This window comes from Pimephales promelas, chromosome 9, assembly GCF_988280905.1.
Source record: "Pimephales promelas chromosome 9, fPimPro1.hap1.1, whole genome shotgun sequence".
Classification (NCBI taxonomy): Eukaryota; Metazoa; Chordata; class Actinopteri; order Cypriniformes; family Leuciscidae; genus Pimephales; species Pimephales promelas.
Window position 1 is genome coordinate 36,919,742 of NC_142777.1, and position 17,149 is coordinate 36,936,890.

General features: G+C 35.8%; 1 protein-coding gene and 1 long non-coding RNA gene across 3 annotated transcripts in view; one reads left to right on the plus strand and one right to left on the minus strand.

Moving 5' to 3' along the window:
• Positions 1-269: 269 nt before the first annotated feature.
• LOC148977607 (uncharacterized) lies at positions 270-6,373 on the plus strand. Its single transcript, XR_016169751.1, has 5 exons — positions 270-514; positions 1,200-1,234; positions 1,560-1,624; positions 5,564-5,652; positions 5,913-6,373. It is a non-coding gene; the product is annotated as an uncharacterized LOC148977607 (long non-coding RNA).
• Positions 6,374-11,120: 4,747 nt separating this feature from the next.
• Positions 11,121-17,149, minus strand: part of dock2 (dedicator of cytokinesis 2) — a 103,902-nt gene continuing 97,873 nt past the window's right edge. For both annotated transcript variants that reach the window (XM_039654900.2, XM_039654898.2), the window contains exons 43-52: positions 16,516-16,602; positions 14,593-14,769; positions 14,412-14,495; positions 14,207-14,344; positions 14,003-14,121; positions 12,930-13,026; positions 12,708-12,806; positions 11,860-11,959; positions 11,589-11,737; positions 11,121-11,444 (exon numbers count right to left, since the gene is read on the minus strand). In XM_039654900.2, the coding sequence (XP_039510834.2) occupies positions 11,373-11,444; positions 11,589-11,737; positions 11,860-11,959; positions 12,708-12,806; positions 12,930-13,026; positions 14,003-14,121; positions 14,207-14,344; positions 14,412-14,495; positions 14,593-14,769; positions 16,516-16,602 (1,122 nt within the window). In that variant the 3' untranslated portion in view covers positions 11,121-11,372. The remainder of the gene's footprint in view (positions 11,445-11,588; positions 11,738-11,859; positions 11,960-12,707; positions 12,807-12,929; positions 13,027-14,002; positions 14,122-14,206; positions 14,345-14,411; positions 14,496-14,592; positions 14,770-16,515; positions 16,603-17,149) is intronic.

The window sequence follows — 17,149 nt, forward strand, 5'->3', positions numbered from 1 at the left end:
ATGGATTAAGGTGCGGGGACTCAAGTGCAAAACAATGGGTATATTTATTAAGTAAATAACACAAAACAAAACTACAACAAAAACTCCCTCGTGGGGGAAAACTAGACAGAATCAGGCAGGATACAGGAAACACTAGGAACATGGACAACGAACCAGCACAGGACTGCAAACACAGGGAGATTAAATAGGGCAACAAACATAAGTGGGTAACGAGGCAGGCAGGCGGGGGAAATAAAACTATAACGAGATAACAAGACGGGGTTTAGACAATAGACAGGAGAGCACATGGCACAAGGAAATAACATGACAGCCATGTGCTCACAACCGACCAGACTAAACAAACACATGACAAACCAGGAGTGGCACAGCTCTGTCACTAAATCAAGAGAAACCCAGACAAGGGTGACAGAACTGTGACAGAGGAAGTGATTTTTTAGACACTTCCTCATGTTAAATTTGACATCCTTCAGTTTCTTCATATTTGATTATCTACTGCGATCACAAGTCTATTCAGGTATGTCAAAGATTCTAGTTTGTAACTATTTAATAAGGTTTCATTTGTTTACATTAGTTTCCGTCAGTTAACATGAACTAAGAATGAAGAATACAAAATGTATTAATCACAATGTTCATCTCATCATCAAAATTAACTAATATGAACTGATTTTTTTACTTTATTTTTTATGAAACTACAATGAACAGTAAAGCGCTGTGAAGTATATTGCCTATTGTTAGAAATGCATGCCATGAACAAATGAGACCCTATTGTAGTGTTATTTTTACATTTGTCACTCGTCTGAAACAACGTAATGGAGAGTCAAACTGCTCAAAATATGACAGTTTATGAAAAGCATTATTCTCGGGAGTCATTGTCAAAGGGTCTATATTTTAAAACTATATTTTTTTGAAAACTTTCCTAGTAAGAATAGCTTTTGTGAATACAATGTAAAATTCACAATCATATTGGGTAATATATTCTGGATAATAAAAAGTTGTTCTTAGCATAAATGTTAAACTGGGTCAAGATGTCCGTGTTACATTTGACATTTTGTTGTATAATCATTAAATTGTTAAAATTGAGCTAAATAGCTGAAAGGTTCCCTGTGAATGTGACAACATGCCCCGCCATGCTCTTTAAAGGTTAGACTTTAGTCATGTTCAGCCTTTAATCCTCACAGGTTTTCTTTTTCTTCCTAAAGCAATGAAGCCGTGTGTTTCAGGAGGAATCACAAGGGTGAGATCATGTTTCCTGCAGTATGATCTGATGACTGAACAGAAACAGTATAGTTGTGATCTTTATGGTTATGTGATGTCCTTCCTGTTCAGCTCCAAAAGAAAAAAAAAGCTATTGACTTTCAAAATGCACTTTTTTTTTCACATTTTCTGTTATTTGGTAAGAAAAAAAAATCTTGTTCTAAATAAGTCAAATACTATGTTTTAAATAAGATACGAACTGTTGACCTTCTCTTATTTGTGAAGATGGAAAAAACCCATATAAACCATATAAAATAAAACCTTATTCTGATTAATCTGCCATTCAGTATCTTTATTATCTTCAGAATCCTCCAGGTAGAGCATCTACAAGAAAGCGAAGTTCATCCACCCCTGAAGAGAGAACGACTACGTAAGATTTGACTATTTTCAAATTACAGTATTTGAATTGTTACATTTCATTTCACACTACCTTTTTTTCTCACACATTTAACATTGATTTTAAAATGTATCCACAGATCATCTAGATTTATTTATTTTTTTTTTTTTATTAAAGCTGTAGTCCGTAACTTTTGGGGGTTAAAAATAGAGGTGGGCAGATCAATACTAATATCGATAATATCGATACCAACGTGAAAATATCGATAAGGCAAAGGAACTCCAAGGCACACTCAAATAGAAAAGTTAAAAAGCCTTTAACAACATGGCTTAATTGGTCAAATTAACCATCTAAAAAACTCCAACGCGTTTCGGCTACATGCCTTAAGAAGGCATGTAGCCGAAACGCGTTGGAGTTTTTTAGATGGTTAATTTGACCAAGCCAGGATATTAAAGGCTTTTTAACTTTTCTATTTGAGTGTGCCTTGGAGTTCCTTTGTCTTTTCGTTATATACAGTTTCCCATCCAAGAGCACCTCAATTTTAACATATAGCCTTGAAGTCCAGGAAGCGCTCCTTTGCCCTATTGACTTTGAAAATATCGATACTTAAGTTTCAGTTTCTCTCGTTTTGCGACCTGACCGTGTTTGTCAAAATACTGCTGCTGTCACAGAGCAGAGCAAGGTCTCTGTAATCCTCAGCCCATTCTCACCCCACCCCACACCTAAACCTAACCGCGTCCTCTAACAGACGCTTTCCTTTAGCGTCAGTTAGAAGACGCCGTAGGATCACGTCATGTAAGTGACGCTAAAGGGCGCCTAAAACGTCAAATATTGAAGCATGGTCAAAGGTGACGCCTTGGGGTGAGAATGCGTTGTAATCCTAGTGCTGCTCTCGTCCCCTTCTCCTGTGTTGTACCGTCACGTGACTCACCACTAGCTAGCGCGCTCCAGGACTACCACCACCAGCCAGGCGCGCGCGGCCGCGCATTTCTAGTCTACAGTAGCACAATCAGAGACGGAGAAATTGTGACTTTGTTTATTTAAGAAAAAAATCCTGAAAAGAAGTGCACTAAAGAAGAGAAACATTTTTTGTTAACATGCTACTTGAAAAGAGTAGGCCTATTTGTTTTTACATTTGTTGTATTTGTGAAGTCATAACTTTGTAACTTTGTTTAAATAAAACAGAAATAACCAAAAGTTGTTTCTGAACAAAAGCTTTTGTAGTATTGATTTTAACTGATTAATAACCCAAAATGCAAATCACAAAAACAAAAGTCATGAAAATTCATTTAGATTTAGGTTGAAGAGGCATCCACCTTAATTATTTAAAAGTATTGGTATCGGCGATACTGGCCCTGTATTTACTTGGTATCGGATCGATACCAAATCTAGCGATATCGCACACCTCTAGTTAAAAATGATCCAAAATACATAACCAGCCAGTGTTCTATCTATCTGCTTGCCGTAGCTCGATTCAAAACGGTAAGCTTGTAATAATATTTTTAACTCCAGTGGGACTGGTGGTTTGAGCATGTCTTTACATCATGTCTGTACTCCAGTCCAAAATTGTCATGCCCTTCACTAACTAACTTCCCTCCGTCTCGTTCACTGATGTTGTTAACATTTACAATTTTGGAACAAAGTATAATTTGCATGGTTTGACGTGATATGATTAATCAGTGCGATTTACTGTAATGCTTTTTGAAAATTCTTATGTTGGTCATACTTCCCAAAAGTATAATCTGTGATTCTTAATGCCAGTTTCCACACTGGCGGTGACTGACAGAAACACACACTCCTCAAACAATGGCCCTCATTTGTCAAAAGTGCGTACACCAAATTTCCAGCGCACACCCAAAACCACGGTGACTTTGAGATTTATCAATATGGACGTTGGCGTACGCCACGCTCAAATCCTACACCAGCTCAGGAGGTGGTGTACGCGCGTTTTGAGTTAGTGCGGAAATGCGGAGAAAAATTCCTAACACCACAAAACGCACTGACAAACTAAAAGATATGATATATTAGAAAAAAAAACAGTTTAAATTATAAACTAGTTTAAATTATAAACTTCAGTGTTTATTTTTGTGCAACATGGATTTCAATGTTTAATTTGTGTGACTTTACCAAAGCGATTTGTAAGCATATATGTATTCCTTCAGTTGCGAGCCTGTGGACTTTACCCTGCCGTTTCAGGATTAGCTATCCCCGGCAGGTGCGCAAGGACTGGGTTCGGTAGGCTAATGAAAGGCTTTCAATGACCAAAAAATAATTCAGACTGACAAAATAATAAAAAATACATTCCTCTTCTTTTTAATGATAATAATAATAATAACAAATAATAATAATAACGATCCTTCTTCTAAATAACAATAAGCGTCATTTAATACAAACGATAATAATAATAAGAATATTACAAATTGTCATGCAATTATTAATGTGAATGAATGGTACTCCACATCACATCATCATCATCATCATCACTATTATATGTGAAGTGATTCGCAAATTGAATGCTAATTCAAAAGACGTGTTGTAAAACAATGCAATTGTGATAGGTCATTTCGGCTCCACGTCGGAGAAGTTTCTCTCCTTTGCCGTCTTCCGTGTGTCCATGGCGTAAAACGAGGGCGATAGGGAGCGGAGACTTGAATATTTAGGGGCGTGTTATTCTAATGACGATCGTTTTCGGCCGAGGGATTTATCAAGGGCAGGCATTGCGTATACCAAAGAGTATAGAAGAACAAGAGGCGAAACTCTGATGCTTTTTTTGGTAACAGCCACTAGATGGCGCTTCGGTAGCACGGCCGCCATATCGGGGTGAAAAATCCAACTGGAGTTACTGGACAACAGCACAGATAACAGTTTTTTGAGGTAGTTTTTTCTTGCATTAGTGAGTATTTCCATTGTATGCAACTTTACACTTTTACTACTATTAGGCTATTAGTTACCAACTCCACTAGGCCTGAAATATATTTCGGACATTTTAATCCCTGGATCATGCTACAAACATGATGATCATTGATGCGCTGTGTCCGTTATCCTATAACTAATTGCCACTTTGGACATTGGCTGTGTTTTTTTGTTTGTTTACATAGTCTTGCTTTAACGGTCATTAGGCTAGTACTGCAAAAAAAAAAAAAAAAAAAAAAAAAACTGTTTACTGTAAAGCTATTCTATTGCTGTTATATATTGTCAAACATTTACATTTTAGTACAACATTTATTTGCTGAATTAATTTATTTCATTGATATTATAACTTATTTTTGTAAGTAATGAGTACCTCCCGGGAAACGGTCTAATGTTATTAAAACTTTATGAACTGATATCACTTTATTCTTACCTGTCACACTTAATGTGGAGAGTACTATAATTAATTAAATCCTTGAACTTCCCTGTCTCAAGTTATATGGGGGTAAAAGCCCGGTTTAGTAGCAACTTCTTTTTAACTGCTATAAAGTTAACTGTTGTGAGTTAAATAATCACCTAATTATTTCAACCTAAAAATGATCTCTACACTGGACTAAATATATGTATATTATGACAGCCGAGCCGCTTTCACCCCAAAATGGCAGAAGCGTAGGGCTGCTGCTGGGCGCTGGTGTTGCAATGTAACGTTCTATTGGCTTTCACTTCTTGTCAATATACGTTCTTTGCGTACACCTGGATTTCAAAGGTACGCACAGCTTCATAAATCAGGCGGTGAGAGGAGTGTAAGCATAATCTTACGCCAACATATACGCCCGTTTCTACGCAAGAATGATTAATGAGGGCCAATGTGTTCATCCGCACTGTGCCATGCCGAGGCAAAACTCACGTAAAGTTGATAATTCCGCGAATGACTATTGCAGATTTCGACAAAGAGGGAAAACTACGGACTACAGCTTTAAAGTAAAAATTCTATATGATATAGATTTATGTTAATGCACAAAGATGGTTATGTCTTGTGCTTATTTCTTTATTTCTAAATAGACAATCACTTGACTTGCCATTTGACTTTTGTTATGAAGAAATAGTCACAATCAATAATGATGATATTCTGACCACTGTCACTCCTGCAGGTAATCATTTTCGAATTCTTAGGTTTAACTTTAAATTGACCTTACAATCTTTAGTATTCACCATCAATATGAGTGTAGCCTAGTTACTGATGATCATATGACTGCATAATTTATTGCAAGTTTTTCCTGTTTTTTTCCCCCTATACATTCATTTGAATAACTACTATTATTATTTATGAGTGATATATGATTGTTAACGAGGGCTGGACGTGAAAAAGTCCTTATATTCAAATGAGCCAAATTATTTTTTTCTTTTACAGGTAAAATGGACCAAAAAGAGATTTAACACACTGAAAAGTCATGACAAGGATGCAATGTATCCTTGTCAAGACTTTTCAGTATGAGTTTTTTTATATATATATATATATATATATATATATATATATATATATATATATATATAGCCGTGACCAGTGGACAAGAAATTAAGAAAAGAAAGAAAATGTCAAGTATTAGATGTGAAACCATCAGGAACCCATCAGTCTCCAGGCTGTATACTTCTATAAATAGTAGCAAAATAAATATTAGCTTTCATGTTTTGTCTCTTGGGAATGCACATTTAGCTTGAGATGATGGTAGCCAACAAAATCTAGTGCTGCCAACTTGTGTTGACATTGTCAAACTGCATGGTTTGTAAACGAAATGTGTTGATTTGTAAATGATACTATGCATCATATCAATTTTCCTTGCTTTTATTTTTAATAAAAATTATTATTTCAGATTATGACTGGTGTTGTTTATTGTAAGTGTTTGTTGCCTTTTTGGACTCCTGTATTGCCACCCTCTCTGTCCAGCATCCTCTAACCTGGGCTTTTTAGGGGGCTTTCCTCTCAGGGCGAATGAGAGAATGCTTAATTGCTTTTTACCTGACATATTTGAAAGAAAGATGCAATGATTAATGCATCCATAGCCAGGATATAATTGTAAAATATGACATGATTTTAAAAGTCAACTATAACATCAATTATGCAATACACTTTAATTTATTTAGTGCTAATACAATTATTAAGCCTATTTGGAGAGAGAGATGTTTACAATGTGATAATATGTCAGTCATCGTGTGATTAAGAAATATGACTAGCCCTAAACTACTTGTTCTGGGCAGGGGTTGTCAGTGAACACAGGCTGTTAAACTGTTGGCTAAATTACAGACACTCATGATAAACTGATGCTAATTATCTGGGAATCATTCTCTAACAGCAGTCAAGTTGTCATTGTTTGTGTCAAACAAGTTGTGAATTTGATGTAACATTAAAACATGAGATCATGACTCACTCAGTGCTCACAGTGATGAAGCTCCAGTGGTTTAGTTTCCTCTCTCTGTGGGTAAAAGAAACTTTCGGAAAGAATCAGAGGCAGAATCACTTGAACAATTCAAATTCCAAGGCTGCCCCCTGCAGAGCTTCTTAAAGGGATAGTTCACTTTGAAATTAATTTTTGGTATGTTTTAGCTTACCTCAAGGGCATCCAAGATGTAGGTGTCTTTGTTTCCACAGTATTTTCAATTTTGACATTTTTTGGTCAAACCGTTCTTGTCTGTCAGTCATATAATGGAAGTCAATGGGGATTTTCTAAAAGAGCATGCACAAAGAAGTCAAAATTAAACATGATTTAATGACTCGTAAATGTAAGTACACATTGATGGCCTAAGACACAAAACGAGCGGTTTGTGTGAGAAAACAAACAGTATTTATATCGTTTTTACCACGTTTTGCCACGTCCAAGTGATCTGAATCAGTTGTCCAATAATATAAATTTTAACACCCCACATTTTTTAAAAAAACAAATTGGGGATGTAAAACCATATAGAATTATTATGGGCCAAGCTATATATTTTTGTCCGTCATATATATATATAATATATTCGTCATTTTTGCAATGTATAATATATACATCATTTTTGGTGGACTATTCGCAGAGATATTAGCCTAAAACCGTCAGCCGCGCTCTGAAATGGCGCCCGCTGATCTCGGGAGAAAATCGCAAATATCTCGGCGAAAACTCAACGTATCGACGCCAAATTTTTATCGAGTGAAGAACGGGCCGAGGTATTTCTTAAGAGACAGCCCCAGCCTCGTGGGCCCCCGGTGGCCGATATTAGGGACTTTAAGCAACAGCTGCTGATAGAACGGCGACGGCAGCCGGAAATAAACAGTTAACTGCCGTAGTTAAAGAGCGCAAAAATCACTAAGCAACAGTAAAGAGGACGGCATAGGGAATAATTTAATCATCAGACAAAATACAAAAAGAAAGTGGTTTTAAAAAGAAAGAGAAGGGTTGATTTTAGCACTTAATGATATACAGAAACGATTTCAATGCCAAAACATAACATTAACTGTCTTAATCTGTCAAGTAGTAACGACTACGGCAAATCAGCTGTTCTCCCGTAGTAGACGGTTACAGTAGAACGTCAAGAAGTAGCAGTTAATGCCGCGCATGCGCAATAGAACGCCAGAATGCCGTTGCCGTTCCACCAGAGGCTGTTCCCTATGGGCTATATGCACGCATAAGTTCCGCATTTGACGCAAGGATGCTCGTCCATTTCCGGTTGTGTAGATTAAAGCGGAGGAAAACCGGAGAAAACGGGATTATGGCAGAGTCTTCAATATTTGCTGTCCTCCCGTCTTTGAAACGAAATGTACATACGTTTAGATGTAATTTTATATATAGTTATGTTTATTTAATATAATTTTAAAAAGAAGCATAAACACAACGAGGGGTGTCTGTTTTATCTGTTTTTGTGACTAACGTTTCATTAGTATAACCATGGAGTATAAAATTCAATATAAATTCTCGGTATTGCATTGGACTCTATGATCGGCGGAAGTTATCGAGCATCCTTAATCCTTCACCGGAAATACCGCCGTGCATAGAGCCCATTAGCTGAAAACGTCGGCCGCGCTCTAAGCGCCCGCTGATGACAACACGAGCTCGGGAGAAAAGATACAGTCCCTTAAGCTTTATCGGAACCTTATTTACATCAAAATTACACCTAAAAACATCTAAACCCCCCAGCTTATCAAATATGTACTCAGGGATGATATTCCAAATTTTTCCCTTAGAGTTCAAGTAGTTCTTTATCCATTTATTTTTAAATACGCAATTAGCAGTATTAAAGTCAAGTACTTTTAGACCACCATCCTCAATTGGATTGCATAGAACTGTTTTTATAAAATAATGCGGTCTGTTCTTCCAAATGAAATTGAACAAAATAATATCAACCTCTTTTATAATTGATTGTGGAACATCTAATGCAAGAGCTGTATACCATCATCACTATACATTCGGACAGCACTACAAAATGGCGAGCTCACTATATAGTCCACTATGTAGTGAGTAATGGGTGATTTCGGACACAGCAAGTGTTTGTCTTTTATTCTTTTGGAGTTTTATGGTGGTTGGCAAACCAGCTAAAACGTGTATTTACCACCACCAACTGGACATGAGTGTGAAGCGTCAACACAGGGGGCGCAGCCGCAGAGATATCACGCAAAACACCTGAAATAAAGCTTGCCACAAAGAACCTTTCTTTTACTGTCTATGCAAAGAACCGGCGAAAGTAATGATTATGCATGAAACATTTGAATGGTTGATAAATTGATAAAGTTGACGATGCAGACTCGCCATCTTCGCTGTATAATGAACACGCCTAAATACTATATACTACTACTATATACTATGGGGAGACCAGGGACAGTTGTAACAAGGGACGGTTGTAACACTTTGAATTCCTCCAATCAGAAACAACCTAGAGTGATGAGACTCACTCTGCTCATGCTCAGGTAGTTTCCCACCATTTTTTTCCAAAAGGGAGCTACAGTTGAAACTTTCTGGCAGAGTTATCAATAAAAGGTTGTTTTTGAGGTAAAAAAATTACTTTTCTTTCTGATGTACTTTTTTGGATGCTGTTATAAAATAAAAATTTTATTAATTCAAACAAGTATTATTAGAATCATTGTTTTTTCAGCTAAAAATAGAAATGGCTAACAAGTGTCAAACTAGCAGTCAAGCTAGCTCACATGAGATGAAAACATGGTTGGTGATACTGGGACGGTTGTAACGCCCCGTTACAACTGTCCCTGTATCACCAACCAAGTTTCGTTTATATTTTAAAAACTAATTAAGTTTAAAAAAAACTGCATAGTTTCCATTTAATGTGCAAATTAAAAGTAAAATGTGCATTGTGCATAGCAAATTAAATGTAAAATGTCATCATATGGCATTTGCCATGTGACCCTGCACCGATTCCACAAGAAGAGGAGTCAGGGATCAAAGACACTTCCCAGAGTTGGATACTGGATAAATTAATAGTCACAATAACATGACTGATACATAATATTTTCCATTTTGAGTAGGTTAAATCATTAATTCATTATGTAGCCTATATTTTAGACATGTTACAACCGTCCCTGACATACGTTACAACCGTCCCTGTACACTGGGACGGTTGTAACAGTGGAGATACTATATTGAAATTAATTTTGCAACCTATACATATTTCATAAAACCACTTTAATACATTGTTTCAGCAGTAGACGGATTGAAGTTTATAATATAACAAATTGGATATTCCAGTATAAATGGTTTTTGATGTATTGCTAAAAATTGCAAAAAGTGTTACAACTGTCCCTGGTCTCCCGGAAGCCCTGAACCGCAACCGAATTTTTTTTTTTTTTTTTTTAAATCTGTAAAAAAAAAAATGAAATCATATGATTCAAACACTTGGGAACTGCATCATTTAATCCACATTCATTTAACACTGTAAAAAAATATATGATCAATAAGTTATGACAACATATGGTTTTACATTGCTCATTTTACAATGTAGATTTAACTCATTTAAGTCAGTTTAATGTAATTTAAGTTGAAATGACTTAAACATCCTTAAACAATGTAAATAAATAAATCTTATATATAATATTTTTCTGTTTTGCAGATAAAAATAATCGTATTGTCTGTTTGTTTTTTTTTGTCTTGTCATGCAGACGGAAACTGAAAACTGTCAAGTTAGCACATCTATTCCTACACATTTGAGGAAGTGATTTCTTACTTTAGTGAATGACATCCTTCAGTTTCTGCATATTTGATTCTCTACTGCGATCACAAGTCTAAGTCTATCACATATCGACGCCAAATTTTTATCGAGTGGAGAACGGGCCGAGGCCTTTTGAAAGAGACCGCCCCCAAGATCTCTTCATTATCAGTAAATGAAGAGATGTCATATTGATCAGTTGAAGTATGGAGTACCACAGGGCTCAGTACTAGGCTCAGAACATGAGTCATGACTGCAATGGAAATTCATGTGCTGTATACAGTATATGATTATTTTATACACTTATGTCACAAAAAAAAAACAGTAAAATAGAACCGTTCTGCTTCCCCTTTTATTAAACAAACATTCCTGTTCTTCAATTAAAACATACGACCAATGTTGCCCATAATATTAATAATTAAATGTATTCCAAATATGAGTCCAAAATAAGTTTATTGCTGACAGCACAGCACGACTTTCAAGGCACAATCAAGACAAATCATGACTTCATTTCATTAAAGTTTGTTTCAAACACATTCAATGAAATCAGAGTTGAATTTTACTACAGTTTAAGATGAAACAGGAGGAAATCCTCAGTAACTTTATCAGCTTAATAAAGCATTTGTCTTCATAGTTAAAACAGCAGAAACAAAAGCAAAAATGTAAAGAACATTAGGAGACAAACGACTCAAAAGCGATGAGTGGACGCATCATGAGACGCCTCAGAAGAGGGTTTTGCTTCTTCAGCTTTGGAGCTATGCTGAAAAACACACACAATGCTGAATCAACAAATAAAAAGCCATGGAAAGGCAAAATATGTAAGAACAGGCCTTTTAATGAATAATGAAGTATAAAAAATCCCAGAATTCCCAGTGTTTGTGGCATGTGTGTGTGTGTGTGTTACCTTGGTCTTGAAGAGCAGGTTTATGACTCCTTTGGAGCGACGGTCACTTGTGCGGTCAGACGGCAGACACACAGACACACTCTTACTGTCGCGCTTGGACCGTGCTGACTCCGCCTCCTCACTCCCATTGGCTACTGAGAGAGACAGACCTGAGGACAGGACGAGTGGAATGAAAAGAGTGGGAAAATGTCTCCACGATCATACAAACACACCCAGAAGTTCAGATAAGAACAGCAGAAGTGTGTGTGTGTGTGTGTGTGTGTGTGTATACCTGTGATAGTAGGCAGAGATCTGGAGTTGACGAGGCCGCTGCCGCTCATGTTCGGCTCTGACAGGTTCGTGTCGCTGCGAAACTCCTGCTTCTTGGAGAGCTAGAGAGATAAAGTGAAGATAATAATTACCATAATAATATTTTCAATTAAATTCACGTTTATTTGTGCAGCGCTTTTTCACAATACACATCACTTCAAAGCAGATTTACAGACCACATTACAATTAGAGTGATCTGTCATCAGAGGAAACTGTCTAAGAAAACATAAATACACGATTTTTTATTTATTTAAACAATGCAATAATTTAATAATTAACATCAAAATCCCTATTAAATAAAATCACAAACAGGTTAATGAAGGACCAAACCTGTAAAAATATTCAATAAATTTATCAATTAGAGGTATTTTAATGTTTCTGTATTGTGTTTTAATAAATCAAATTAATTTTTAGGTTGACATGCATGTGTGTATTTTAGGTGCTGTTTTGCCTTTAATACTGTACTTCATCATAATTGTTCCTGTTGTGTAATAAATGAATCTTTAGAGTACAAATGGTGTACATGCAGTGTTAATATGAGCTTAAAGTAGTAGTAAAATGTCCAGTATATTAAACTACTTTTACAACAATTGAATTTATTTGATTATTTATTTGTACATTTGATTATTAGTTATTTATAATAATCAAATGTACAAATAAATATTATTTATATTATTATTTATAATAATATTATTTATTATTTATTTGTACATTTGAATACATTTGATTATTTATTTTACTTTTGAATTTAATCTTGGATGTATTTACTTTTTGTGCAGTCCTCCATGTATTTGTGTGTGTGTCTCTCACCCGTTTGTCGAGGGTGCTGCTCCGCTCCTTCTCTTCGCTGATGAAGATCATGCTGCCGCGGCCGGGCTTCTTCTTCTTCTTGGATTTCCTCAGTTTCACCTGGAACAACAGAGGGGAGGAGCATGATGATGTCACTCTTGAGAGCTGCAATAATTAGTCCTGGTTTTAATATCTGTTTTGTGATTGGTCGAAACATGTCACAGCAGTCTTCATCATCCTCACCTCCACTTCAACACCGCTCTCATCCATCACACTGATACTTCCACTGGAATGAGGGATGATGGACGGAGACAGAGGAGGGCCACTGTCCATAGACAAACTACAGAGAGAGAGAGAGAGAGAGAGAGAGAGAGAGAGAGAGAGAGAGAGAGAGAGAGGTTAGGTTTGAAATAAAAAAACTACTTTCTAAAAATATTATGTCAGACAGAAAACTTTATTCAATGACAAACAATTACAATTTTATTTACTTCAAAAATGAAGTATCATGTTATATTGTTGTCACACGACCTCCTCGCATGGCATATTTAATTTAGCATCATCTCAGAAATCATACTAATATTAATAAAAGAAAAACAATATATTTATAACAAATCTGATATATTTTTAAATATAAATTTATGTATAAACTAAAACTACTGAAATAAATTCTTTTAAATTACCCCAGTTTAATTTAGCATCATCATCAAGTAAAACAATCTATTAATGTAATTATTAAAATATACATACTAAAACAAATATTAATACAATGAAATAATTATTTTCTAATATACAGAACATAAAGAAAATGTTTTGTTAATATATATAAAAAATAATATGGAATAAAATTTGAATATATTGACAGGATAGCCCCTTGAGATGTAACGTCTCATTTTCGAGGGGTCCTAAAAACATACGCAATTTAAAATACAGACAACATAAAACAAAACAACATTACAAAACAAAACTACAAAAACAAAAACGATAAAAAGTAATATTTTCTATAAAATGTAATGCAATTTAAAGTCTAACATTTAAAGAAATGATAAAGCAATGTATAAATAACAAATATTAACACAAATAATTTAAATATAAATATTAAAACAAATATATAAATATTTTTTTCTATAAAAAAAGAAATATAGCAAGGCACACACTGGAATGAATCATTTGTAGGTGTGTCTGATAAAAGTCCATTATAAACCATATAAACAAAAAAGTTTGAGTAGTGTGTCGGATTTATACATTTCTCAATTATAATATATATATAGATATAAAATGAAAAATTAGAATTTCTATAAATGAGTGTTTGTGGTCACCTCTCTGGGTGTGTCTTAGTGGGCGTTCCACATTCAGATCCAGCCAGTGAGCAGATGGACTGTCGGACTGAGCGCAGCATCGAGCGCGGGCGAGTGGACCGTCTCTCGTCCATATCCGGCTAGACGAGAGGAACACGATCAAACACAGTCACATCAAATATCATCACTTCCTGTGAGCAACATCACTTCCTGTCTCCTTCTTACCAGCTCTCTCACTCCGTACTCCTTCTCCACCTTCTTCCTCAGCTGTTTGAAGCACTCCTCCATGCGCTCGTGGAAAGGTCGAAGGTCATCGGTCACTCTTTTCCCATGCAGACTGATTCCTCTGCCCAGCAACGGGATCTGCGCGAGTCACACGGGTTAACGTCTCTCCAAACCCAACAACAACGAGAAACACAATGTTACTGACCTGCCATGCGATGAGGTCTTTGAGCCTCATGAGTTTGTCTCTGTCATCAGGATGTTCGTGTGTGTATTCCTCCGTGAAGAACGCCTGTACACACACACACACACACACACACACAGATCAAGAACCATTCTCAGAGATTCTCTGGATCGCCTCACACACACACACACCGCGTCTCTCTGACCTTCTCGTATTTGGCGAAGCCGCCCATGACGGCGGGATCCACGATGCCGTTGAGCAGCATGGAGAGGGGGTTTATGGGTAATGTGTCGTCACACTGGTACTGGTTGATCATGGTGAGGATCTTCTCATTGGTTTGACCCATCGTCTCCAGAGCGTTCTCCAGCGGACTCACCGTCGTCTGACAGATTATTATATCTTTAGTTCAAGTTTATTTGTATAGAGCTTTTATACAAAATATACGGTTTTAAACAGCTTTACAGAAAATAAACAACTGCAATCAACCACATAATAACATTATTATATAATACGATATATACAGTAATATAATGATGTGTGTCCACTTTTGCTATTATAGAGGAAGTGTTTGGATATGTTTGAACGCGCATACTACATTATTAATTTTTTGTTGTAAAATGTGACGATATTATCACCCGGCTCTTCATATAAAGTTGGATATGCAATATAAGCACATCCAACTTTATCTGAATACATTCAGTGCACTTCTGTAAAGTGATACTATATATAGCAAATCTCAATGGCTTGAATTGATTGTGCACTCTTAGAAGAAATGGTTCTATTTAGAACCAGAAATGGTTCCATCCCCCGCTTCATATATGGAACTCCTATATAGAACCATTTTTTTGGTAAAAGGTTCTATTGGCCAAGTATGGAACTCCAGGGTTCTATATAGAACCCAGAGGAACCCTTTTTTTAAGAGTGTATAGAATCTTTTAGGGGTTCCAAATATGTAGCGCTGATAGAACCTTTTAAGATTCTATATAGAACCTTTTCTTCTAAGAGCGATAGTCGCAAATGTAACTATATTGTTGTCCAGCTCTAATCTGCGAAATGCTACAAAAACATGAAGATATTAAGATACTATAAACATTAACATCGTGATTTTCTGTAAAACAATGCATACATAGTGTACACATACATTTGATTTTTGGACTTAATGTTGTGTTTTACAGGAGGACATTATACACCATTTCTGTATGCATACAATAAAGCACACACTTGAATTTATATTATGGTAAATTCAAATTTTAGCTCTTTCTTAATTATTATGAGACGTGAAAATACAAAATATAAACGTATTTCTGAGATGAAACCCAATGTCAATGCATTAAAAATAATTACACATAGTGAGGTCATGTGACAATGTAGAAACGACTGGTTAATGTTTATTGTTGTATACGGCAGTGTTGGGTGTAATGCGTTACGACATAATTAATTACTTTCCCCCTGAAAAAGTAAAGTCAGGGATTACTCTTCATATTTGTGTATTTAATTACAGCTACTTCTGATGTAACTGCATTCAATTCTGTATAGAATATAGAACAATTCTCTTTATAACACTAGTGGATTTATAATGCGTTTATAATTTAACCTTCTCCCTTTAGATAATTTGGTCAGTTCAAGAATAATGTATGCAATTTTATATTCATATATTTGAAAGTATTAAAAGAGAAGTCTCCATTTTTAATTGTATTGTTTAACTGCTCGAGGTTGATATGCACTCTTAGAAGAAAAGGTTCTATATAGAATCGGCGCTATGTATTTGGAACCCCTAAAAGGTTCTATAAGGGTTCCTCTGGGTTCTATATAGAACCCTGGGGTTCCATACTTGGCCAATAGAACCTTTTACCAAAAAAATGCTTCTATATAGAACCATTTTGGAGTTCCATATATGAAGCGGGGGATGGAACCATTTCTGGTTCTAAATAGAACCATTTCTTCTAAGAGTGTGGGATTTAGAAAGTAATCAGTAATGCAATGCTTTTTAGAGAGAGTAATTAGTACAGTTAGCAGCTTGTAATTAATTACAGTTTTACTTTCCCAACACTGCTGTTTTGCATACTGTTGTAAAGTAGGCAGTTAGTGTACACTGTGTGAAGTACGGCAGAGTTTGATGGACACTCACGTGGGTCATGCTAATGGCCTCAAACCAGCGCAGGATTCCTGGGAGTTTATACGCCGTTATGAACGTGGTGCGTTCGATCCACATCGACTGAAGACAAGAGACAGGACACAGAGAACAGAGTTAATGAACCAGTGTGTGTGTGTGTGTGTGTGTGTGTGTGTGAGAGGGACAAAAGACTCTTCAAGGATTTTGGGGCCCTAATAAGCAGAATTTGATTTGGGGGGAGTCACCTGTGCTTGACGACTATTGACACAAATATCACGCAATAATGATACATTATAAATTAAGTTTATGTATAAATACAAAATAAATACTTAGCCAATAAAAAAATAGATAGCCTACTTAAATATTTTTAAATATTTTTATCTCTTTTACTAACTCTTTAAAACTTCTTAAAGTGTCTCAAAACATATCAACTCAATTATTTGCTTAAATAATGACAACTGAGAAATAAGAGCAAGGGTTCAACAGTGACAATTATTGATTAAAAGAAAACTGTAAAATTAAAATGTATTATTATTTATTATTATTGTAACAGACTTTGTTAGATTGTACATGACAGAATCCAACAAAGTCTGTTAATATTATACCGGTAATGATGTTCTGGCACATCTTGGCCACCAGGGGGCCCCCC